Raw genomic sequence first — 26,896 nt, 5'->3', positions numbered from 1 at the left:
AGCGTGAGACTTATTGTGGTCCAAGGTTGCTGTGGGTTGACTGGTTGGCTGAGGGCATATGGCTCAGAGATTAGTTGGGGAGCAGATAACCTCCAGGGAACAAAATGAAGGGGTGCGATGAGAGGACATGTACACCCCAAACAGCAATCCTGTACTCCTGAGTGTGCGCATCTGGTTATGCAGGTGGTGTACCTCCATGCAACACTCGTAGCTGGATACTGCTTCATCCTTACTCATATCACAGAATCATTTAGGTTGGAAAAGATCTTGAAGATCATCTAGTCCAACCATTAATCTCACATTGACCATTCTTAACTCCATCAGATCCCTCAGCACTGGGTCAACCCGACTCTTCAACCCCTCCAGGGATGGGGACTCCCCCCCTGCCCTGGGCAGCCCATTCCAACGCCCAACAAATCCTTCCTAAGAGCCAGTCTAACCCTGCTCTGGTGCATCTTGAGGCCATTCCCTCTTGTCCTGGCGCTGGTTCCTTGGTTCAAGAGACTCATCCCCGCTCTCTGCACCCTCCTTTCAGGGAGCTGTAGAGGGCGATGAGGTCTCCCCTCAGCCTCCTCTTCTCCACACTAAAACCCCCCAGTTCCCTCAGCCGCTCCCCCTCAGACCTGTGCTCCAGACCCTGCACCAGCTTTGTTGCCCTTCTCTGGACACACTCAAGTAATTCAATGGCCTTTTTGTAGTGAGGGACCCAAAACTGAACACGGTCATCGAGGTGTGGCCTCACCAGTGCCAAGTACAGGGGTAAGATCCCTTCCCTGTCCCTGCTGGCCACGCTATTGCTGATACAGGCCGGGATGCCATTGGCCTTCTTGGCCACCTGGGCACACTGCTGGCTCCTGTTCAGCCGGCTGTCAATCAACACCCCCAGGTCCCTCTCTGACTGGCAGCTCTCCAGCCACTCCTCCCCAAGCCTGTAGCCCTGCTGGGGGTTGTTGTGGCCCAAGTGCAGCACCCGGCATTTGGCCTTAGTGAAGCTCACACAGTTGGCCTCAGCCCATCGCTCCAGCCTGTCCAGGTCTCTCTGCAGAACCTCCCTACCCTCGAGCAGATCAACACTCCCACCCAACTTGGTGTCATCTGCAAACTTACTGAGGGTGCACTCGATCCCCTCGTCTAGGTCATCAATAAAGATGTTCAACAGGAGTGGACCCAATACCGAGCCCTGGGGGACACCACTCGTGACCGGCCGCCAACTGGATTTAACTCTGTTCACCACAGCTCTTTGGGCCCGGCCGTCCAGCCAGTCTTTTACCCAGCAAAGCGTGTGCCCATCCAAGCCGCAAGCAGTCAGTTTCTAAAAGTACTACAGACTAAGAGTCTAAGGGTAGTAAAGGACTAAGCTGCTCAAGCTGAGCCACAGCACACTACAAATTCAGATGAAGAACCTCTTCCTGGTGTTTTGACTCTAACATCTGCTCCTGTCTTTTCTAGCCAGTGCTTTCTCCAATTGCTCTCAAAATCTACCTACCTGGACATATGAAAGGATGTCAGCTCTGGGGTCTGTCCAGTGGGTGGTCATATGTAAGTCTTCCCCTCCATGTAGTATTGTGTAGTAGAGATGACAGAAGCAGTGCGTGCAGCTCTGTCTCTCAGATCCTTTCAGCCATTAGTGGTGCTGGAAATTCTCATCACCTCCAGCATTTGAGATGCAATGACACTATTGTCCCAGCTTGGGATCTTTTCCCTTGCTTTTTAAATTTCCCGCTTTTTGCTGGTTCCCTCTTGTTGTTTGTTTGGGGGTTTTTTGTTCTCAGTTTCCATGGTGTCTCTCTCCCCTGTGACCTCTGAGGGCTGAGTTGCCTGGAGCAATCACGCCTGCTGTTTCTGCTGCCTCTACAAAGCCCGCATTTCTTGTATGAGCAGCAGCTGCAAGGCTGTGAAGAGATTTCTGCCCATAAATAGATCTGTAGCTCCTTTTAAGATCTGCTGTCATCTGGTGGCCCTTTACCAACTAAAGCTTCAACATTCTTACCGTGCTTTTTATGTGCGAATCAGTGAGGATGAGTTGTCGGGCAAGGAATGTGCTCTCGCCTATTTTTAGTCCTGCCGTAGCCTCCTTGGCTTTGTCTTTGGGACTTTCCTTGGTACTCAGGTGATATAGAAATGAAACGTTTGCTTGTTTCTTTCCACCTCTGGTAACTGTATACCCAGGTAATTCAGCTCAGCATTGATAATGAGCAAATTATATTTAATTTACTGAGATGTTGTTGGCTTCTGTTTTAAGGGTAGTGACAAGTTCAAGCACAGCTGTTTTTTGAAGCAGGACTTTCTAAAAGCCCAGCTTCTCATTATGCAGACCTCCTCCTCCCTTACCTTCTGGTCAGGGCTTGTGATGTGTCTGTGCCAGCTTGTACCTGTCAGTGACGGAGCATGGGGATGAAATTAGAATGACTTGAAGGCATCCATTTTGATTCAAACCAATAGCCTCAAACGGGAACAGATAGTAACCACACCACCAGCAAGTCCTTTGAGGACTTCTTGGAGCTGCTGCCCACAGGCTCCGAGAGGCTCTGTGAAATGATTTCCATGTGGAAAGAGATAATTTCATATACCCTTGAGATAAGATTCTTTTAGAAAAGAGTTTAAGCTCTTTTTCTTTCATATCCATAAAGAGTACATTATCTCTTTTCAAGTTTTCAGTGATAAAATGTTAATTAATGGAGATCTTAAACTGTTAAAATGATCTAATTTGGTAAAATAATTTTCTTAAAGACAGGAAAAGGTTTGGGGACAGGGAAAGGCTGTTGTGGGATAGAAAAGCCCCTCTGCTGTGTGACAGGGAAGTCTGAGCAGGAGAAGGCAGCCCCTGGAATGGGCTTGGCAGCCACTACATATGACATTCTGGCCTTTCCAAGTCTCTTGGGGTTGCAATGTGGCCTGTAGGTAGGTTGAACAGTGCTTGTATAACTTGTTGAAACTTCTCAGCTTTGCCTTTCTCCTCAGTGGCTGTGCATGGTGTTCATCAAAGATGGGTAACACGAAGTGCTGCCTGAGCAATGGGATGGCAGCTTTGTAAAGAGGCAGTAGTCATCTCTGGTGTAACACCACGGGTAGAGCAGGAAGCTTGGAGAAAAGCTGATTTTTTAATCTAATAGATAATCAGAGAATCCATATAGTAGAAATTTTATGGGATAAAGGGCAGAAAACTTCTGTTTGAGGGTTCAGTCAGGGCATCCTTCTGAAATTTGAACTCGCCCCATGTTGTGGAAGCACAGAACTAAGATACGTAAAAATGCACAGAGCTAATGCTTGTCTTAGCATGTCTTTGGCTGAATTCTCACCAGCGTATGGTGGTACTGTAACAATTAGTTTAATTGGATTTAATAACGACGATTTGCCTGCTACTCTGCGTGGAAACAAATCAGTCCTGCAGGATGTGGAAAAGATGTTTATGCCCAAGGATGTACACAAATAAGTTTACAACACACATAGTTGTGTTTTTAGGAACCAAATTGCAAAGCCTGCCATATATATGAAAGTAATCTTAATCTACTTTCCTAAAAGATAAGTTTGTCTATTTAAAAACATACTTCCAAATTAGTCTTAAATAAGAAAGTTACCTGGTTTGTTCTCATAGTTTCCAATGGTAGTAGTATTTCAGATTACTCTTGGAGATCTTTGTGGTTTTTTTGTTTGATTTTTAGCGCCAACTTTTTAGTATCAATTTAATTGCTATGCTATGACTTTGGCTTAAATTAGAGGCTAAGTATGAGGACTGACATCACACGTGATGGAGATTAAGTCTTGTGAAGGTGAGTAGTGCTGTTAGTGTCTTATCCAGAAACTCTGTGATTTACTCTGCATTTCCAATGCTTTGCTTTTCTTTCCATGGCGCTAAGTGTCTGTTATTGTATATTTTGAACGTTTCTCCCTGACTAGCTTTCTGGTGGTTTTCCAGTGCATCATCTGGGAGGTCTTTCTGCCCCAAATCAGTTATTTCTACAGAGGAAATAGAATTGATTGTAAGCTAAGCAAATCAACTGTCCATTGAAAGATGTCAATTAAAAGGATGCGTTATCCATAGACTGTCATTATGAAGTTGTAGCCGTTGCTGCTTAACACATTGATGTAGTGCAGGGGGAAAGCACAGTGAAATTTTCTTATTAACAATTTTAATTAACTTTTAATTGATTTCTAGGAAGATAAATGGTTTCATTACAAAGTCTTACAATGAATACCTTCATGGGAATTAAACATTCATGGAAGCTTCCTGACAATTGTTCTGATAACAAAACGTGAAAATCTCTTATGATCTTCCCAGTTGTCTGTAGCCTCATTTATGAAGTCAAATAAATGAAAATACCTTGCTCACAGAATGCCCTTTGTTTAATTTACATAACATTATTCATCATGCCATGATTTAATTAAAAGGAGGAAAAATAACAGGTCAGCATTCAGACTATGTTGAGGGCCTGGTAGCTCGAGGGAAAATACATGAATTTTGTCCATCCCTATAGGGACGGTTATGTAATAGCAAGAATTATTTGGCTGATACTGAAATTTGAGTCTTAGTTCAGTATGTGAGAACAAAGATGTCGATTGAACAAAATCAAAACAGTTTTCTATTGCAATCATCTGCCTCTTTTGAGTGTAGAAGAATAAGAATGAAATGTGATAACATTTGGTTTTGAAGAACACAATAAACAAACTATAGAAAATTAAGTGGTTCTTCAGAGAGCAATGATTAAAATATCATTAAATGGGACAAACCTGTTAAGTGAAATGAAAATTTCTAATGTGTCCATTCTAGCTATCTGCTGACTGCATCCATCTTTCATCTAAGCATGTACTCCGAGATGATTTGAGCAGCAATGAAATACCTAAATCAAACAGTGTAAAATAAGAATTCCCCTCAGACACCACCTAACGCTGAAGATACTTCAGCATTAGAAGTATCTGAGGGCTTGACTTCAAAAGCACCTAGTTTGTCTTCAGCTTATGTGCACAGTTGTCCAAGGTTGAGCAACTAAATGTGTATCTTCTCCTGAAGTCCAGTTGGGATCCCGTAAACCTGCCTTCTGCCACTGCAAATTAATAAATTTGTTTCTGTGGGATCTTCAGCAAAATATCGGAGGGACACAAGCTGCTGTAAACAAGAAATGTTGAGTAGCCACACAAGCATTAGTAGTCTGTAGAATATTACCCTAGCTTACCTTGTTACTCCCATGTAGGTATGTCCCCTGCATTTAAAATGTGCCTTAAAACATGGTACTTTTTTTCTGTTTCTTCAGGCTACAGATGCAGATGCTGGTGTTAATGGTCAAGTTCATTACAGTTTGGCAAACTTCAACAATCTCTTCCGAATCACATCAAATGGTAGCATTTATACAGCAGTTAAACTCAACAGGGAAGTAAGGGACTACTATGAACTTATTGTTGAAGCAACAGATGGAGCTGTGGACCCCCGTCGTTCCACAATAACTTTAGCAATCAAAGTACTGGATATTGATGACAACAGCCCTGTTTTTACTAATGCTTCCTACGATGTCTGTGTGCCAGAAAATCTACCACCAGGCACTGTCTTCCTGCAATTAGAGGTAAGAAAGCATTATGGAGTGAAGGAGATGTTTTGTGAATGTTCTGCATGTTCTTACTTAACTGGTCAGTGAGACTGCACTGAAAGATTGCAAACTGCAGTGGGGGAAGTTATGACACTTGACTGACTGAAAAACACATGACCTTTAGACAGGTTCATAAAGATACTTTGAAGTTGAGGTTCATTTTGAAATAAGAGCAATTATTAAAAAATGAACAAGAAAACCTACACTACTACTGTCGTTTCTTGGAATGTTGTTCTACATATTTAAAGTGCTTTTGATTTATTTTTGACAGCTTATTATATTGCTTTTACCTGTTTACGTTAGTAGGAATCTCAGCTGATTTAGACGTTTAAGTCAAGCCTAGATGTCCAACCTCACATTATAGGTAATGGAGATAAACAGTTGCTTCCAGAAGCAGCTAATCCAATACAAGATCAGTACCTTAGATAGCTGGAGTAAAGTGAGCACCTGGATGTGTTGTCTTCTCTTCACTGACTATAAAAGATACTCAGACAATTAGGAGTTAATTGTTCAAGGATGAGCTGTATCTCAAAAGACGGCTGAGATTCACTTCCTGTAAGCAGTCTATATATCCTCCTGAAGTTTTGGTCAGCATCCTTTAATGAGAAGAATCTGTCCTGGGACAATTTCAGCAAGAATGGTTTTCTCTGAACCTGACTGCAGATAAATCTAATGTCAAATTACAGCTAAAGCAATCGCATAATACTCCTTATCCCGATGAAAGTTAAGATTCTTTGTCCAAATACTGGTTTGAAATAAAACCAGCCATGCTGTCAGACATCTGCTTAGCCCAGCATCCCCTCCCTGGCAGTGGCCACTAGCAGGTGCCCAGGGAAGACAACAAGAACAGACTGAGCTTCCAGTGACTCTTGACTAAAATATTGTGTTTGTTTCCTGTGGCAGGTATCTCTGGATTTTAAAACCTTAAGTGGATTTGTCTTCCTTGTGTTTGTGCAGTAGTATTAAGTACATCAAATACTACTAGAATAATATAATGAAATTAAGTTTGTTTGCAGTAGCTTGTTTTTTTGTTCTTTAAATCTAGTAGGGACTTTTTGTGAAAATGGATTTTGATTGGTTTTAAGTACTTTTTTCTTTTTCCTGTATGTCATGCTCTAGGCAAAGGATATTGATCTTGGTTCTGATGTTAACTATCGAATACGGACGCAGGAAGTACTAGAGTATTTTGCACTGAACAAACATACAGGCGAGTTATCGCTTTTGCAGTCCTTGGATTATGAGTCATTCTCTGACACAGAAGCGGCCTTCACCTTTCTTGTGGAAGCCTTCGATAGCAAGGGCACTATGCCTCCTGGTCTCGCTACTGTCACGGTGAGAGTAAAGGTAAGAGGAATAACTTGTCAGTTGACATCACCCTCTCCTATTTCTTCATCAACTTCATCAACTCTTACAGATGTCCTGATGAAACACCAGAGCACAGTAGCAGTGTGACTGCTTGTCTGCTTTTTCACTTGTGTGAAGCTACTGCCTTTTTCTGACAGCAACGTGTTCAGTTAAACATACACTTTAAAACAGCTATAATTACTTTGCTGTATGCAGTTACATAGTTAAATCTTGGACCGTAGATTTATGAAGTACAAGAATACCTGAGACATACATAAACGTTTAGTCCTTTAGAATCCCTGAAAGGTTGAAGTACCTACCTAATAGAATTGTTTGCAAAAACGACACCATCACGTTTCAGTTAAAGCTCTCATAAATTGTAATTTTATGAACCATTCAGGTGCACTGACTGCTGATGTGGCACACCACATCCTATATTTCAGATTCTGCTGCTTGAAAATACAGAGCTGCAAAGGAACAGGCTTATTTAGTGATCTTGTACAATGAATCATTTTCATGCAGCAAGTTACAGCATCACCTCTGGGTTTCAGTTATCCCACTAGAAATATGGGGATAATGGTATTCTGTTTGGTAACGATCCACAAATGAAAAGCATTTGTAGCTGAAACATTAGCACTTACCCATCTTAGTTTGGTTGATGTACTTTTGTCCAAGAGGAGAGGATATTTTAGGTGCCTTAAATCATGTCTCCTTCCATTTACAAAGGTGCAGTTCTGGAGCCAGTCAGTTGAGTCCTTTAGTGCAGTTTCTTCATTTTTGTTAACTTTGTCCGTGAAGAACTGTGAGCTGTGGGAGAGAAGAGAGTTTAATTGCTTGTATTTTAGCTAAGAAGCAAAAATTGTAGCAGGAAGAAAAGCATAGCTCACAAATGTGAACTTCATATCTGACAACTTCAGTTTAAACGTTAAGTCTGCAGAAAGTATTTAGCATATATGAATCAGTCTCGGGTTCAGCTTACTCTGTATCTGCAGATGCTATGAATTGCCACATGATTTTGAGTAATTCTGTTTGTCAGTCTCTACTGAGCTCGGAATTATTTTAGGGACAGTAAATGTCTCCAATTATTAGCTTTGATGACATTGTTAGAAGGCTTCTACAATACCTCTCTGTCTCTGCCAAATTTTTCAGACTGAGATGCAGGTCACCTCTTTCCTAATAGTCTGCGCTCTTCCCTGGCAGTTTTCAAATCAGTCAAAGAAAAACATAGTTGTTGACATCACTCCCTGAGCCTTTTCTGTTATACTTTTAAGGAGGAAGTTGCTCAAACCTGTTTTTTTCCTAAAAGAAACTTTTCCCTAGCACAGTGAATTTTTAAATTAATTGGGTTTGGGTGTTTTTGTTGCCTTTTTTAACGGTACTTGTTTTCAAATAGGAATGTATTTGGAGAAAAGCTGTAGTCTGCATCATAGGGCTGAGCCAGCTGTGTAATTGTGATTGTATTGTGTTCATTAACGACAGGGTATAGGGGAATGATACAGGCCAACTTGGTGACCTTAGTGTAACAGCAGCTTGTTTTTTGTCAAAGGAGGTGGTGTGGGAACAGAGATTTTAAGAGAGGGATTATTAGGATCAAAAAACAGGTTTCTTGTTTTCCTGGAAACTCTTCCCACACATGAGCAACAAAAGGGGAACATGGTGATACTTATTTGGAAAAGCAGTATGTGAGAGACTGGAATACTGGGCTGGAGCCAGGAGTAACAATTTCTGTAGTAAAAGGTGTTAGGCTGGGGACAGAACTGGGCTTGAAAGTCAGGACGAGCAGCTTATATTTTAAAAGAGAAGGAAAATAAATCAAATAAATTATTGAGTATTATCATAGTCACAGGCTGACTTTTGGAACAAATCAGTGGACATAATTAAATATTATATATATTGCTGAGATTACGATGGTGCTTGGGTTCCAGCCTTGAGTGACAGTAGAGCAGTAGTTTTTTGCGTGGCATTTGAGAGAATGGAGGAGGGCTTGTGGAAAACACATTTTTAATATCTCATTTTGTTGGGCAGGTGTCATTAATGGGTTAAATGTCAGACAGTAGAAATTTAGAACGTTGGTCATAAGCGATGTCTGGAATAGAAAGAATGGTTTCTCTTGGGCTTATAGATGAATTTTCCAGATACAAAATTTATGGGGGATGAGAAGGGGGAAAGGTGGAGCTTGAAATCAAAGCCTTGTGCTACCCCTGTGTGAGATGAGAAGGATCCACACGAGGACACCTGGAATGGTTGATTCAAGACACAGAGCAGCAGGAGAGGGAGGCAGAGTCTTGGATGTCAAGTGAGAATAAGATGAAGAGCAGGCCTTGGCTGTGAAAAGAAATACAGAAGTATAAAGTGTGTCGCAATGTACTTTGGGTTTGTTGTTAAGGGAAAAGACTGATATTGCCCCTTGTTCTGAAAGGGGAGAGCTGATAGCCCAAAAAGTTGTGGTGAACGGAGTTAAATCCAGTTGGCGGCCGGTCACGAGTGGTGTCCCCCAGGGCTGGGTTTTGGGTCCACTCCTGTTGAACATCTTTATTGATGACATAGACAAGGGGATCGAGTGCACCCTCAGTAAGTTTGCAGATGACACCAAGTTGGGTGGGAGTGTTGATCTGCTCGAGGGTAGGGAGGTTCTGCAGAGAGACCTGGCCAGGCTGGAGCGATGGGCTGAGGCCAACTGTGTGAGCTTCACTAAGGCCAAATGCCGGGTGCTGCACTTGGGCCACAACAACCCCCAGCAGGGCTACAGGCTTGGGGAGGAGTGGCTGGAGAGCTGCCAGTCAGAGAGGGACCTGGGGGTGTTGATTGACAGCTGGCTGAACAGGAGCCAGCAGTGTGCCCAGGTGGCCAAGAAGGCCAATGGCATCCTGGCTTGTATCAGCAATAGCGTGGCCAGCAGGGACAGGGAAGTGATCTTGCCCCTGGACTCGGCACTGGTGAGGCCACACCCCGATGACTGTGTTCAGTTTTGGGCCCCTCACTCCAAAAAGGCCATTGAATTACTCGAGTGTGTCCAGAGAAGGGCAACGAAGCTGGTGCAGGGTCTGGAGCACAGGTCTGATGGGGAGCGGCTGAGGGAACTGGGGGGTTTTAGTGTGGAGAAGAGGAGGCTGAGGGGAGACCTCATCGCCCTCTACAACTCCCTGAAAGGAGGGTGCAGAGAAGGGGGGAATGAGTCTCTTGAACCAAGGAACAAGCGCCAGGACAAGAGGGAATGGCCTCAAGCTGCGCCAGGGCAGGGTCAGACTGGCTCTTAGGAAGTATTTCTTTGCAGAAGGGGTTGTTGGGCGTTGGAATGGGCTGCCCAGGGCAGTGGTGGAGTCCCCATCCCTGGAGGGGTTTAAGAGTCGGGTTGACCCAGCGCTGAGGGATCTGGTGGTGTTGGGAACGGTCAGTGTGAGGTTAATGGTTGGACTGGAGGATCTTCAAGGTCTTTTCCAACTGAGATGATTCTGTGATTCTGCTTTGCTGGGGGTGAAAATTCCTCATCAGCGCAGAGGGGCGAGGCACTAAAACTCCCTTGAGGATGGAGGTAGTGTACGCCTTGTACAGGGCCAACGTCAGCAGGGTAAGGTGACAGAGGGAGCTGATTCCTGTCCAGCAGCCCAGTGAGGGTGTTTACAAGGCACTGAATTCACCCCTCGGTCTTGAATGCATAATGGCATAGGTGATATGTGTTACGTAGCAGTCTAGAGCCTCGTGCCCAGTGTAGTGTCTGATGGCAATTTCAACCACAGTCCGAGCTGCTGCTTTAGGCCATGGCTAAACAGCTAACTCCCAATGAGCATGTTCACTCTTTCATTGGAGTAATTTGTAATTTTTTTCTGACCAATTAAGATGTCTGCACAGGGAATTGAAGGGGTTCTAAAACTCATGACTTCTGCCAGACCATTGGCCAGGTCAAAGCCTGTGGTCAGGGTCAGGGTGCTTCTGCATGGGGATGTACATCTCTGCTCTGGGGGAGCTGTTCCTTCCCACTCAGCCTGTCTTTTGCTTCTGTTCTGGGACCAGGAACTGGATGTGCCTGTTTTCTCCTAGTGGTAAATGTGCTTTCACTTTATGTTAGAAGATGTTATTAGAGTAATTATTTTAATACAGTGTTTGTGACCTCAAAAAGGAAATAAACCAAGTGCAGATACACTGTAAGCCCTAACATAACAGTTGTGCAGATTGCAGTCTTTTAATAAATTGAATGAGAGAAAACCAGAAGCAAGCATTAAGGCAATAGTGGGTCCAGGGAATTCACATAACTGTTAAGGATTCTGTCCCTATAATCCTCAGAGCATTATTTGCATTACAGAGGTCTCCAGGTCCTTTTGGGTTTATGCTGCTCTGTTAACATTTGTCATTTTTCACAGTCCAGCTCTTAACCGAAAGGATTGTAATTTTTACTTTGTAATAGGATTCTGTTAACAAACTACGGACAACATCTGATGGTGTCATATATCATTTATGTGATATAAAACAGAATGAGCAGCAGTGTGGTATACCCATAATCACACTGATCTTTGCGGCTAGGAGGAGGGGGGATACACACAGTGATTTGCTTTAGACTCTTGCTTTCAGCCTTTGGCATGACAAGTTACAAATAGTTTGTATTAACCTTACCTGAACTTGATCAAAACACAGATCGCATAGCAGAATACTCACTGCAGAAAAAATAACTTAATCTGTTACCTGCATGTCAGTATTGAAATACATTATTAGCCTCTGCTGCAGTCAAATGCCCCTTTGCATCATATAGACATCTTGCGCTGCTTTCAAAGTTAAATTAATGAATTGTTGCATCCTTTCTGGTATTATTGAAGAGGAGCAGTATAAGTGGCATTGATTTCTTCTTGCCAGAAAGATGCAAACCACCTCAAAAAGACTGAGATTTTTCTTTTTTCCCCAGTTCTCAGATGCCTCTCACTGTTTTCGTAACTTTTCACCTTAACCTGAAACTACCCATGAGGCATCTTGTCTTGGGATGGCATGGGAGATTGCACAAGTGTTCATCCAGAATAATTGATGATTGTCATCTGATCTGTAACCAAGAACACAAAACTTGTTATTTTATCTGGATTTTTTAAAATATATATATAATTATACAGGGTAGACATAGCAAATTTTAGTAGTCTTGAAAACATAATTTAAGGGATAAAAACATCAGCAACTCCCAAGAAACAATTTGTGTACTATTCCTCGACATTCCACTGTCGAGAAATAATTTCTCTCACCATGAGAATGGCAGAGATTTGCATTCACTCAGTGTCAGAGAGAGCTGAACTGTTTGCTAAGAGTGCCTGCAGTGCATGTTACAGTACACACAGGCATCCCCTCACAATATAAATGTTTCCCAGTGTTGGAAGAAGCGATATCGTTACTGTTCCAATGGTGTGCTTATTATTAGGATTTAGGATTTCGAAACAATTACTATGGTAATAAGAGCTTCGTAACAGAATCAGGACTAACCTTTTTCCGGTTTATATTGCTGTTAAATGAGTAATGTGTTCCTAAATACATATTATAAGAATTTCTGTATCGTGGGGCCTGTAAGGTACTTGCATATTTTATGCTGTGTCCTCCTCTTATTATTATTGCCAGCATTAATTTTGTATTACTTTATGTCTCTCTCTTGTTTGTTATAATTGCTTTTTCTTATTCTGTGTTCTGGGATTGGTTTTCTTTTTAGATTTTCAAGTAGAGTATGTAGTGTAATGAAGGCATTATCTCTGGCCAATGAATCAAAGTGATAGAGCAACAAGAATAAATAAAAACAGATCTGTATGTTTCTAGCAATAAAATATTACGAGACTAGCCACCAAATATTACATATAATTCCTACTGTGCCTTAATCCCAGTGGACTGTTATAAACATACAATGAATTTCCAACTATAACCATGAACATCAATAAACATATTGCCATCATCAGAGAGTATACAAACTTCACCTGCCAAGCTAGCTTTTCAAGAGATGTGTGCCTTTGGAAGTTAGAAGTCATCGTACACTTTAGATCATGCATTATATGTGTTGATTGGTATTAATTGTGGGGGTGAATTTGAATCTTTCATAATCACTATGTAAGTCTTCCCTTCCTTGGGAACTTTGCATAAAAGAAACAAACCAACCATACAAAAATCTGTAACGGCTAAATCTTTATCTCTGGCCTGCTTCCTCTGAATAGTCCGTCATCAACATGACTGCTCTTGCGGTCCTTCATGTTCGAGTTGGAAGCAAACAGCATGATCTTGGCTGTAATGGTGCTGTAGCAGTGCAGAGCTCCAACCTGCTTACCCAAGCTCCCATCCTTCCTCTGACCGTCTAAACCTTGAATCACAACAAGGAGAAATATAATTTGTTTGCTTTTCTAGGGTGGGAGGGTTAGAAGCAGCTGCATGTTTGTGGATGAATCACCCTCTCAAACCAAATAATCAGAGCCAACTGCGAAGCAAAGAAAATAAAGGTGTGTTGGAGCAAGTATGCAGGAACCCAGCATTTGAGACAGCTGAAATAAAATGTTACAGCAGGACACTCTCCTCTCACAGAGCACGTTTACTCTAGTGCTGCAGAGAGCTGGGGAGTGAGTGGCTTTAGCCTCTATAAAATGCTTAAGTTATCACTAGGAGAGAATGGGAGAAGAAGGATCCACAGGTTGTCCTTAGGGAGGGGGGGGACATTTTGCTTCAAACCCTGCTCCACCAGATGTTTAAATAGCCATGCAGGTGTGTAGCTGCCACTGCTTTCTCTTCCTGCAGGTATTTACTAGAAATTCACTCAAGTCTTGTTTCTAATGAGCAGGTGAGCAGTAATAGATCATTGCTTCATTATGTTGGGATTGCGTGTTATGGTGAGATTTAATTACAATAATAATGAAGATTTTCTGCCAGAAATTATACAGGTAATGAAGGATACATGGAAGATAAAAGACATTAGTGAATCAGTTAAGGGTTGAACACATGTCATCAGCTTCTAATATTTCTAAAATAAAATTTAAGTTATGTTTTTTCAATAAATTTACATCCATGAAGTTAATCCTTCCTTTCTAACATGTAATGAAAGCCATTTCCCATTTCAAGAATAACAGAGCGGTCCAGCACAGCAGCAGCACATAATTTACAGGAAGGTTAAAAAAATGAGCTGTATTGCCTCCAAGATGTAACTGCTTATTTATCTCTTTTCTAGTGGCATTAATGAAATAACGGGCATGGTGTTGGACTACGGTGCCAGTAAACAGATGGGGTTTTTTTTTTTTCAATCTCAACTTATCTGTTCAATCATCTGTTAGTCATTTATTGCCTCGTATATTCCACTATGAATATTATACCTTAATTTATATTATGAGCTACTTTAGGGCTTGCTGAGCACTAAATATGAAAAAGAGGCAGTTATACCATGTTAACAAGCTTCTATTTTGTATAGCTTCAAAAAACCCTGTGTAAAGAAGCACTGCACCCGATTACAGACAAAATTCAAAGTGCCACTTCATACAGTTTGTCATAACATCTTGTCAGCATCATCACAAAAATTTTGGACTTAATCCTCAAAGTTACTCAGCATTGCTTGCTTCTCTGACCTCAGTCCTTCTAAATTAGTCACTGTGGTTGATGCATAAATCTAAAAGATATTTCAAATACTTGTGGCAAAGCTAGGAGCAGTTTTCAAGCAGTGGCTTACTTCAGTGGACTTAATGTAAATATAAAATTGAAACGATACCTTGGCAAATCAAAATGTAGGCTCACAAAGAGAGGTTTGCTTGCAGACTTTGTTGTGTATCTTGGAGAGTGAATGTGCTGGTGAGATATATGAATCTTAAAGGAGAATGCCTTTAAGGGTGGTAAGTGTTTATTGTAAGAGGCCAAGAGAATACATAAAGAATGGGAAGGGACTTCAAGTTCTTGATACTCTGGTATCTGGTGCAATGAGGTATTTATATATACGTATTTAAACTGATTATATATAGACTGGTATCCTGTGATGTCACTGGAGCAGGACTGAGGGCCCTGAGTGGGCTGAAATGGGGTCCTGGGCCCAGGGGCAGGGTGTTTGGGGGCCTAGAGGAGGCTGGTATTGGCCGCTAAGGGCTGTGGATGCCCTTAGGGCTGCAATATCTCATGGTCTTTAGGGTTTTTTCATTCTGCTTATTTAGTACTGAAATATCTTGGATTTTTTTTTAAATAAGGTGTTGAGTGACATCTTTCTATGGTTAAAGAATGCACAAGAGGAATAATGATTTTCAAGTACAATGATACCGAAAGACCCCTTTCCTTTCTGTAGAAGACAGTTTCACAGCTATACTGGAGGAATGTTAAATGTGCCCTTGGAAGTCCCCAAACAGCAGGGGATTATTAAACACTTGGAGGCAGCTCAGATGGGAAGCCACCAGCTCTGCTAATGGGCACATATAGACTTAAGTGGCAGATGTTCAAAACAAAATGACAGCAGAAAATTGCAGATACATATCTGTAGTTGTAGAAAAAAGATTGGGAAGTTTTGAAAATTCCAGTGTGTGACATATGCTATGCTTTGAAGTAAACCTTTCTACTTTCTTCCTTTGTGGGATTACGTTACGTACGTTTAACACTAGTGAAAGAAGGGATCGCTTTAAAAATACATTTTTTTTCCTATTTATTACACTTGTGATAAAAGCCAGCAGACTGCAAGAGCTGTAAATGCCTAATATGCATTTATTGGCTCAGACACTGTTCAGTCACGCTGTTTTTTATAGCAAGGGAATGTTAATTTCCACTTAGATATAGTTGACTAGAAACCTTGGTATCAGCAGGTGTAATAAAATAATGCAGTCTTAAAGCGGTACAAAAAACACATGGATGTACTTACAAACCCTTTATGTAAGTATTTACAAACTAAGAAAATGTAATATTTAAGAACCTAACAATCTTAATGAGTGGGGTTTTTTTTCAACAGGTCAGAAATAGGAGAGTAAAATATTTCCTCAGACTTTTAGAATCTTTATGGTAGGATGCTTTCTGCTTAGCAGTGGAGGAGAGAGGCAAGAGGAAAGGAAAGCTTTGTGTAAAATTGCATTTGTAATGCAGGTTCTCCAGGTAGGCACCTCTACACACGTACTCTGTGGATAATGGTAAAAATTATCTAAACAGGATGATTCTCTTAGTGGTCTAGATAAATCAACAGCATCTGTGATTTTGGTGTTCTTCCACAGGAATTTGTCCCTCTGGAACTGTTCAGCAATTACTAATTAGATTTTGCTGTCGTGGAATTACAGTTATTTTAATAAATAATCAATATTTGATTATAATTAGGTCACAATCCACAAAAAAACCCCCAGGAATTAAAAAAATCAAACTGATTTTGTAAGCTGCAAAAAACCCCAAACCCTAGATGACTAGATGTAAAAAAGTATAACCTTGTTTTCATAAGAAGGAAATTTGGAGAGGGTAAAACACGTTGATTTTTGTGCCTCAACACGTTGAAGTAGGAGAGGCTTTGCTCCTATTTGGTAGGGCTGCCCTCTAGTGCACTGCAAGCTAAAGGCAGCAATTTTTTCAATGCAGTAACAGGGTTCCCTTTGTAGGATAAAAGGGCATTTGCACAAATTATTATGCCTGATATAGATATATATACATAAATACATGTATATAGATGGAAATATATATCAAATATATTGGAGTTATCTGGAAATGCTTCTGTTTGTGTGGAGGTAGCTGGCGACGAATTAAGTTTTTACTCTATTTTTCTCTTACAAACCAAGATTTCTACCAAAACACGTTTTCAAAAAAAACTATTATTCTTTAGAAAGTCTTTAGTTTAGCGGTAATACTCAAACCAGACAAGTCTGATAGCAATGTTGCATGTTATCAATTGAAACATGGTAAGAGTCATGAGCTGTAGCTCACTGGAGTGAGAAGGGGCCGCATACTGAGCTCTCAGCAGCCAGCAGGAAGGAGCTGTAATCCTGGTGTGTCCAGCTCCTTCCTTCAAGCATGATTTTCCAAATATCCTGGAACTGCCATAGCAACTCTTGGTGCAGTTGGCCTTCCTAGGCTTTGCTGCTCAGGTTACATTTTTGAAGCGTGGGATATTATTTCCATACACACGTCTCGATCCTTGGGGTGGTGGATCTGCAGAATCCACTGCAAAGTCAGAGGAACACTGGGACTGCTCCAGTTTGTGACAAAGACTGTCATAAATCCTGGTGACTCCAGGATCCCGGAGGTGCCGAGGGGCTGAGCTGGGGTGGCCTCTGCTCGCTGCCCGTGAGCACGCGGGTCTGGGCTCTCCGTGCTGCGCTGCACACACTGGACACACCACGCTGTATGCACCTCAGATGAAGCTAAGGGCCACTGACGCTGCAAGGAAGAAGACAAACGTTTGAATTCAAGTTTGACACCACGAGTGGTGTCCCCCAGGGCTGGGTTTTGGGGCCACTCCTGTTTAACATCGTTATTGATGATCTAGACGAGGGGATCGAGTGCACCCTCAGTAAGTTTGCAGATGACACCAAGTTGGGTGGGAGTGTTGATCTGCTCGAGGGTAGGGAGGCTCTGCAGAGAGACCTGGCCAGGCTGGAGCGATGGGCTGAGGCCAACTGTGAGAGCTTCACTAAGGCCAAATGCCGGGTGCTGCACTTGGGCCACAACAACCCCCATCAGCGCTTCAGGCTTGGGGAGGAGTGGCTGGAGAGCTGCCAGTCAGAGAGGGACCTGGGGGGGTTGATTGACAGCCGGCTGAACAGGAGCCAGCAGTGTGCCCAGGTGGCCAAGAAGGCCAATGGCATCCTGGCTTGTATCAGCAATAGTGTGGCCAGCAGGGACAGGGAAGGGATCTTACCCCTGGACTCGGCACTGGTGAGGCCGCACCTCGATGACTGTGTTCAGTTTTGGGCCCCTCACTACAAAAAGGACATTGAATGACTCGAGCGTGTCCAGAGAAGGGCAACGGAGCTGGTGCAGGGTCTGGAGCACAGGTCTGATGGGGAGCGGCTGAGGGAACTGGGGTTGTTTAGTTTGGAGAAGAGGAGGCTGAGGGGAGACCTCATGGCCCTCTACAACTCCCTGAAAGGAGGGTGCAGAGAGGGGGGATGAGCCTCTTGAACCAGGTAATGAGTGATAAGACAAGAGGGAATGGCCTCAAGTTGTGCCAGGGAAGGTTTAGCCTAGATATTAGGAAGCCTTTCTTTCCAGAAGGGGTCATTAGGCATTGGAATGGGCTGCCCAGGGCAGGGTGGGGAGTCCCCATCCCTGGAGGTGTTTAAGAGTAGTGTCAACATGGCGCTGAGGGATCTGGTGTAGTTGGAAATTGCCAATGCTAGGTTAAGGGTTGGACTAGATGATCTTCAAGGTCCTTTCCAACCTAGATGATTCTGTGATTCTGTGATTCTGTTTTGTGTTTCCCAGGTTAGTGAATGAGGCAGAAGAGGGATTATTTCACCCAGGTGTTAGATGTTTCTAGTCTTAAGTTAGTGGAGTAAAAGCATTAAAGGTCTCTTGGTGTCCCCACAAATCAAAAATATATTAAAGTCTCTAAAGTCCATTTAAGTTTACAAGTTAATTTTACGCTGGGAATGCTGTACTGCAGGAATTCTTCTTCTGCTCTAGTTGTGTATTGCCCTCCCACACTGGTGGTCACCACCTGTCTTACGAGCACCTAGTAGCAGTGCATTACGCCTAGTGACTGTCTTAATCATTTTTAAATTACGTATTGATTTCCTCCCTAATGCCTTTCCTCCCCTATGCTTTGTTTCTCCTCATTGGCATTCCTAGATGACTATCTTAGTTCACCAGCATTTTTGTTCAGCATCTTCATAATCTTTGCAGACAGGTCAATATTTGTTTTGTACAAACCTTTTGCGAAATAGCAGCCCTTTAAATTTTGTGAATGAGGTGGATCTTGTTCAGAGGGTAAGGAAGTTGGTCAGGAAGTGGGATCATTCACTAGCTAAGGGCGATGTCTGAGTTAACGAATTGACATCAAGAAATCTCTTAATGTGTCTTCATTTGCTTTTGAAGGTAGTAATGTGGATTCTCAAGAACAACAGTATTTGAGCATTTTCTCCCATAGCTTTCTTCACACTTGATTTTTAATCTTTGTGCCAGGGAAGGATGTAAGACTGTGTCCTGTTCTGCTTTTATGTGCTGCCCAGTGTGAGCAATGTGAACAAAACCAAACAAAAAGTGGCAGATAAAGAGCATCTATGATAGGGAGAAAGCTTTGGGGTTTTTACGCTTTGACTTCCACTCTGTTTTGTAAACAAAGATGTATAAAAATATAAGTCTGCAGCTAGATAAGCAGTGACACAAAGGCTGTTTTGTATTTATATATAAATATGTGGCTGCTATTACCTCACTGTCAGAATATCCAACACAAGTATTTTAAAGTGATATAGAGAGAGAATTCATTACCTATATTTTCCATTTACATATTTTTGTGTGTCTCAAAGTTAATAGCAGCCTGGATTTATATGACTGAAGCAATGAACTGTGAACAGTTGTAAGATGCTGCAGGTGATTGCACTACTTCCTACTACCACTGTGTGGAAGGTTACTACTCCCTTCCTAACCTGTGGTTAGGGTTGTGCTCATGTGTTGCGTCTGTTTCTATGCAAAGTCAGGTTTAGTGGTTTTTTAAGTAGAAGCCAGCAGAAGAGTAATCTTCAGTTATTTAGCTGTGCAAAAACATGTCTATGTCTTTGGTCTCTAGTAATAACAGAAGCCTAGTACTTTCTCTAAATACTATGTTTTTGCCCAAAGTCCCTCTGTGATGGAAAGCTGAAAGCTCTTATCTATGTATCTGTCAGGGAATGCTGAACACTACTCACTGTTAAGTCGACTTAAGAATGAAGAAAATAAGATTGGGAACCTTGACTACGGGGGCACATGTTTAGGGGGTGGGATGTGGCGAATCATGCCCATGAACTCTTGAGCTATTCACAGAAAATACATGCTTTCTTTCTGTACTCTAACCAAATCAGATCTGGACTGTATTCCATCCTTGGTGTGGTGCTTTTTTGCCAGAAAATCAATAGTTTCTTTTTCTGACCTTTTCGATACCTTTAAGTGCCCATAATATGTAAAGACAAATTATACCAGTTGAAGGAGATGATAATACATTAATTTCTCCAACACATCTCTAACAAAATCCCAGTTTACTCTACCAGTATTTACGCAGATATGTTGTTTCTTCTTACCACCTCTGAACCAGAATTTTACTAGAATAAAGCAAGCATTACAACCAAAAAAAGCCCATTTCCATGTCATCTGCATGTTTTGCATGTTAAACCTTCTGTCTGCAAAAAAATCCCCGTTCTGCTTCTAACAGTTACTCATTGTAGACATTTACAATGAGTTCATGAGACTTGGTCATCTGTCTGTAATGACAGTCTTGCTCTCTGAAGTGTATTAACTGCAGCTGCATAATGAGAAGACCTGTGGTGATTCGTATGGGGAACTTTTATTTTGTTAAAAGTGGAAACATTTAAGCTTGAACTCTGCTATAAAAAAAATCAGTGGCTGCTTTAGGATTCAGGAAGACATGAGCCAGGAAGAAGAGCACGTGGAGCTGTTCTGTCTAGTTATGACTGAAACATTTGGTGCCTATTCGGTCGGCTCGACTAAGGTTTATGAGGCACAGCTGTGCATAAAGCTTGTCTTAGAGGAAAGATAAGTTAGAGAGACAGAAGGCTTTCTGTGTCCTACTTTATGCTTTGCTTTGTATTCCTGTGTATTTTGTACTGATCCATGTATCTTGAAAAATAGGTGCGTTAAGTAGGATGACTTAGTAATTTTCGATAGCAGAGGATGTAGTGTATCATCTTTGAACAGGATTATGCTTACCAGTACCTTAAATCACAGATTTTCAGGCGCTAAGGTCACATAAAGGTATTCAGAAGATAACAAAAACATCACACATTGATTCTCCCCACCCCCGCCCCAGTGAGCAAACAGCAGAGTGTGATCTCTTGCTGCTACACCAAAGAAAAAAGACCAGATATGGTTGTGGATTTGCAGGTGCACAGAGAGAGAGATGGATTCAAAATAAATGAATAAGTACAGATAAAATGCTGGGTTATTTCAGAAACTTCACCTGCTTCATGGAGGTGATCCTAAGCATCCTGATCATGGGAAGTAAAAGCTGAAAAAAAAAAAAAAAAAAAAAAAAGAAGAGTTATCATGAGCATAGTATTGGGTCATTACCCTAGATGGAGACTTCATATGGAAGGACAGAAGGTGTCTTCTCTGTGTGTATGCAGTTTTTAAAAGGTTGTGTATCTCACGGGAAAACTTCCAGGGTTTATGAACCACAACAGTTCCAAACGCACTGACTTACACAGTTGTAAGAACTATGCATGTAGTGTTGTATCACATTTCTCCTATCATACAGGAGATTATTTTTAATATTCCATACCTAGAATTTCTGTATTCATAACTACTTTGTGTCTGCTTCAAATAAAGTAATTCCCCATCTTTTCTTTGAGGTAGAATGGCTGTGAATGGAGTCTTACAGTGTGAAAATGCTGTATGGTGTTGGTTTCTTTGCCACAGCAATGGAGTGGAGTTACTGGGAGCAAAATGGAACAAGTGATAGCTTATTTTACAAGCATGATGTCACTTTGAAGAATCATGAGAAACAAGATTGTTTATGTAAAATAGTCCCGGGTATTAAACTCTCAGATTAAATAAATTATTTTCTTGCTAACAGGTCAAAAAATTGAAATTATAAGATTCAATGCCTGTGATTCCATGCAAAAAAATGCTAATCTGTTTGTTTGAATGTTTTTCCAAAATGCTTTCATTTGAATTCTCTCCTAGTTTGAATTGCCTAGTAGTTACTTTTTGTTGATCCAGTTGTCTCTTTGAAAATCTGAAAATTGGAGAAAAAGCATTTCCAGTGCCTTGAAGAGTTGAATTCATAGAATCATTCAGGTTGGAAAACACCCTTTGGATCATTGGGTCCAACCATCAGCTCTACTTTACAAAGTTCTCCCCTACACCACATCCCCCAACATCTCATCCAAATGACCCTTAAACACACCCAGGGATGGTGACTCCACCCCCTCCCTGGGCAGCCTATTCCACTGTCTGACCACTCTTTCTGTGAAAATTTTTTTCCTCATGTCCAGTCTGAACCTCCCCTGTTGCAGTTTAAAGCCGTTCCCCCTTGTTCTGTCACTAATCACCTGTGAGAGGAGACCAGCACCAACCTCTCTACAATGTCCTTTCAGGGAGCTGTAGAGAGTGATGAGGTCTCCCCTCAGCCTTCTCCTCCTCACACTAAACAGTCCCAGCTCCCTCAATCTCTCCTCATAGGATTTGTTTGTGGACCTCTCAACAAAACGCATTAATTATTCAGGCATTTACTACATAGGCTTGTAACAGTCTTTTTTTTTTTTTTAGTAGATGTTTATTATACTGTTGTTTCTTCTGATGAGATATGGACAAATGTTTTAAATTATTGTGTAATATAGCATGCTAGCCAGTATCAGCATATTGCATTTGCAGCATGAAGAGCTGTGACAACAGGTAGAGGCATCATTGTATAAGCTTTGTGTAACTCTGTTTGTGTGGGTTACCTAAGAGGTGGTTGGCACCTGTATTCCCCCAGAGCTCAGGCACATATTCTGCTTTAAAGGGGAAAAAAAGTCTGCTCTTCATTTGTGGATCAGTAAAGCCAGTCTTGTGTGCTAAGGCATATGATGCTGCTTATTTGTTCTGAAAAAAAACCCAGAAAATTTAATCTATGTTATCCATATGTGCAAAACAATGGAAGTAGTAGTATGCAAAAATTAATAAATCTCTTCTTGGTAGAATTCAAGCTAGGGAGGTTGTTCTACAGAAAAAAACCTGGAAATTAGTTTTATTAGTGGAATAAAGATTGTGATTTTTAAAGGAACATACAGATACATTGTCTATAACTCTCTGTGAGAGAATTTTGACAAAAAAAATATTTTTTGACAACTTATGGCAGTCAGAATGAATGCCTTTTTAATAACATGATGCTGGCTGAGTTGCTAAATGTTTGCAGCTGCTGATGCATGGGGCACCATGTCACCGAGAGCCATGTGCATCCGACTGCTGCATCTAACTTAGTGCCAGCTTGCACAATCCCACGAAGCCTGATGTTTGGGTGAGGTTACATCTTTCAAACAAGGAGGTACCCATGAAGGTATATACACATTATATAGCTGTGCACACATATATATGTGTGAAAGTGTGCGTATGTGCATACACACACTACTCTGTCAATGAAATTGGGCTTAACTCACAGAATCACAGAATCATCTCGGTTGGAAAAGACCTTGAAGATCCTCCAGTCCAACCATGAACCTCACACTGACCATTCCCAACTCCACCAGATCCCTCAGCGCTGGGTCAACCCGACTCTTCAACCCCTCCAGGGATGGGGACTCCACCCCTGCCCTGGGCAGCCCATTCCAACGCCCAACAACCCCTTCTGGACAGAAATCCTTCCTAAGAGCCAGTCTGACCCTGCCCTGGAGCAGCTTGAGGCCATTCCCCCTTGTCCTGGCGCTGGTTACTTGGTTAAAGAGACTCATCCCCCCTCTCTGCACCCTCCTTTCAGGTAGCTGTAGAGGGCCATGAGGTTTCCCCTCAGCCTCATCTTCTCCAGACTAAACCCCCCCAGTTCCCTCAGCCGCTCCCCATCAGACCTGTGCTCCAGACCCTGCACCAGCTCCGTTGCCCTTCTCTGGACACGCTCGAGTCATTCAATGGCCTTTTTGGAGTGAGGGGCCCAAAACTGAACCCACTCATCGAGGGGCGGCCTCACCAGTGCCGAGTCCAGGGGTAAGATCCCTTCCCTGTCCCTGCTGGCCACGCTATTGCTGATACAAGCCAGCCTTTGAAGCTTCTTTTTGACAACGTACATATCAGTCTAAGGAACACCATCTTCAGCTCTCATGAGGTGTTGATACTAATCTGACATTATATTTTCTGTTCATTTCTTGCATATTAGAGGTAACAAACACTGGCAAGCAACAGCAGCTCCTTCATTTTAGAAAATTATCAAAGCCATGTTGTGGCCCACTGCTTAAGAAGCAGGTGTCATGGAAATTTCTGCTTTGTTTATGTGTAAGAGTGTGTGTTTTTCTGCAGAATTTCCTTCTGTTCTGTCTCACATGAATATTTTTTTTGAAACTTTGGCACCTTCCCCTTGTGTGCTAGTTTTATGCAGTGGTAATGGAATTGAGAGCCAAGAGAGACTGTGAATGGCAAATAGGCTTTCTAATGAGGAAGGAGTGATTGGGTAGAGTTTGTAAAAACAGTTGTGAATACGTCTATAATTTTGTTTGAACTTCAGAACTAAACTCTTAATTATGTTTTGCAGGATATGAATGATTACTCTCCAGTATTTAGCAAAAAGCTCTACAGGGGAATGGTTGCTCCTGATGCAGTCAAGGGCACTGTTATCACTACCGTTTCAGCTGAGGATCAAGATCCTCCGGTAAGCAAAAAGATTCTGTTAATACTCTTCACCCAAGAGGGACAAATCTTTAACCCTCCTAAGCGATCTAACTCTCTCAACAACAAAGGTGATTATTCTGAGTTTCACAGAGAAGTAACTCATGTATCTTTTTATGTCAGCCCCTCCTTTGTCATTCTGGACAGAGGCTGCATTTACAGTGATTGTTCCTGAAGCTGGCAAAGCAGTGGTACAGCTCCTTTCTGTCAGGAGGATTTTTGGAAAGCTCTTTATCCGACTTCACAGTGTAGATGAATAAGAGGAATAGGCAGGAAGGGAAGCCGTGCCTGTCCTTGGTACAGTTCTGCAGCTTAAAGAGGAAGCAAAGCACAACTTTAAGACTCTTGACTTTGCAGTCCTTGTGCATTTCCAGTCTGAGACATCACAGGATCACGTGGAACTGTACAGCTCACCAACCAGCCCCTATTGGATGTGCAGTATTTGAACCAAGTGCAGCTGCTGTGGGGATAAGGTTTATTTCTGCCACTGGCTTTTATCGCTGTTCCCCAGTGAAGCACTTGATTGACAGATCTGGGCACGTATTTTTGACTTGTTAGCTATTCTGAAGGGTAATATCAATTTTTGTAATCAGAGGTTGATGAACATTGGTGACCAGATGATACACTGAGGACAATAAAAGCCAAAGATGTTCTGCCAGCCAGGTTTAATTTTTAATTGTTAGTGTTTGGCATATTAAGGAGAATAATCCTTGGGGAGAAGAGTTCAGAGAGAATGTGCCATGCACATTAAAAGCTGATGGCAGTGCTTTGACACAAATCAATTGTAGCTTAGCTAAATAAATTACATAGTAATTTATTTACCACCCAAGGACAGAAATGCTAAAGCAGTGTTTCTGTAAGGACAGTCCTGCTATCCCCTTGTAAAAAGTCCTAATACACGAAGGTAAGTAAATTCCCTGCAGGTGATACATATCAGTGGGGTATTGATGAACTTGGAGGCATTTAAGCTAGTTTATAACAACTGAAGGTCTGGACTACTGCTTGTTTAAAGTATACTAAAGACAGTAGTATCATCAAATAGGTAATGAATAGCAGTAGTTATCAATTAATAGTGCTGCAGAGTATTTAAGGAATGCAGCAGCAGAGAACATAGACATTATTTGAGCAGTAAACAAAGGAAGTGGAGAAATGTGCCTTAAATGGCGAGTCCTGGACAATTTGAAGGGTTGTATAAGAGGCGTTGGTGCCTGATTTTGAGTGCTCTGCTTGCAGAATGGAGCCCGAGGTGTGTGTAAAGCTCCTTCCATAGAGCTCAGGCACATTAGAATAGGGTCCCAACCAGCCAACATGTTAATCACAAATCCATTTAATTAAAAGCAGAATAGTCCGCATGTGTATGTGTTAGACCGATCAGTAGAGACAAATGAGAATTTCTAGTGTCCTGCTTTAGAGATGCTTTAAAAAATGCATAGCCTAGGACTGTTCTCTTCATGGCAGGCACCTACACTCCTTCAAAGACACATCTAGGTGTACTCATAGCTTTTAGCGTACAGCAGGAGAAAGATGATCTAGTGGTAGTGCCTGCTCTCCTCCTTTTGCATCTTGTTATATTAATCTTGCTGGGAAAAGCCTTTCCATGGGATGTTAGAGGCCTAGGCTGCCTTCCTTCTGCTGACTGAAGGATTCAAATGTTGATCTCTATTTCTGTGTAAAAAATCTTAACTACCAGGACAGAGGCTGGCCAGAGTTCCTGACAAACTTGGGGTACATCTGCAGGTGGGTGGAAGTCTTCCAAGCCAGGAAGTTGCTATAAAGGTGACAAGCTGCAGCACCTTGAAGATCAGGGACGTGCAAGGTTAACTAGACTTGTACCCACATCACCTGGGCTCAAACCATTACGCCTAAGCAAGGGGATATGTTTCTAGTAGCACTGTAGAAGTGTAAAACGTAGAAGTCCCTATGGTAGCCCTTCAGAAAGTTTCGTAAACATTCATATTTTTGTGCCCTACCTACGCTCATGCTCCCACTGCCTTTTTGCTCTGTGGAAGTCTAGTGCTTTTGTCTGACCTCCTTCACTGTTCCTTGGGGCACACCAGGTCTGGCTTTCCACCATCATCTAGTCCAGTTTGAAACAATGATTTGCAGGGGGAAGTAGGCTTGATTGCTCACATCTCATAGTTAGTTGCTGGAAAACAATTTTTAAATTGATTTAAGACTATTCGATTCTACTCCGTGAATGACTTTTACTGTCATGTTTCATGAATGTCTTACTCCTCCATATGTTAGGTGCAATAACCTGGCGATTACAGAATGGAAATTGAGATCCAAGTGGGCAAGGGTTCTGGGTGCCATTAGAAGCCTGCAAGGGTTATGTTTACATTTATGTTTACATTTATGTTTACATAAGTTTGTATTGCACAAAGGTATCAGCTCATTTTATTAGGATTTTTCCTGAATAAAGCACTTGCACTGCTGGAGTGCTATCACCAAACTAGTAAATCTTACCTGCACATAAATGGGTCTGAATTGCATTCAGCATTTCAGGGAGTTCAGCAGATGCTGCTTAGCTGGAG

General features: G+C 41.9%; 1 protein-coding gene across 1 annotated transcript in view; it reads left to right on the top strand.

Annotated features, from left to right (window-relative positions):
- The window catches only part of PCDH15 (protocadherin related 15), a 459,942-nt gene that overhangs the window by 321,553 nt on the left and 111,493 nt on the right, over positions 1-26,896 (top strand). Inside the window, exons 20-22 of the mRNA XM_074830171.1 lie at positions 5,250-5,555; positions 6,699-6,923; positions 24,229-24,345. Coding sequence (XP_074686272.1) covers positions 5,250-5,555; positions 6,699-6,923; positions 24,229-24,345 — 648 coding nt within the window. The remainder of the gene's footprint in view (positions 1-5,249; positions 5,556-6,698; positions 6,924-24,228; positions 24,346-26,896) is intronic.

Source organism: Strix aluco, chromosome 7, assembly GCF_031877795.1.
Source record: "Strix aluco isolate bStrAlu1 chromosome 7, bStrAlu1.hap1, whole genome shotgun sequence".
NCBI classification, from domain to species: domain Eukaryota; kingdom Metazoa; phylum Chordata; class Aves; order Strigiformes; family Strigidae; genus Strix; species Strix aluco.
Note: the sequence above shows the minus strand (reverse complement) of the source record. Positions and strands in the feature narration are given on the sequence as shown.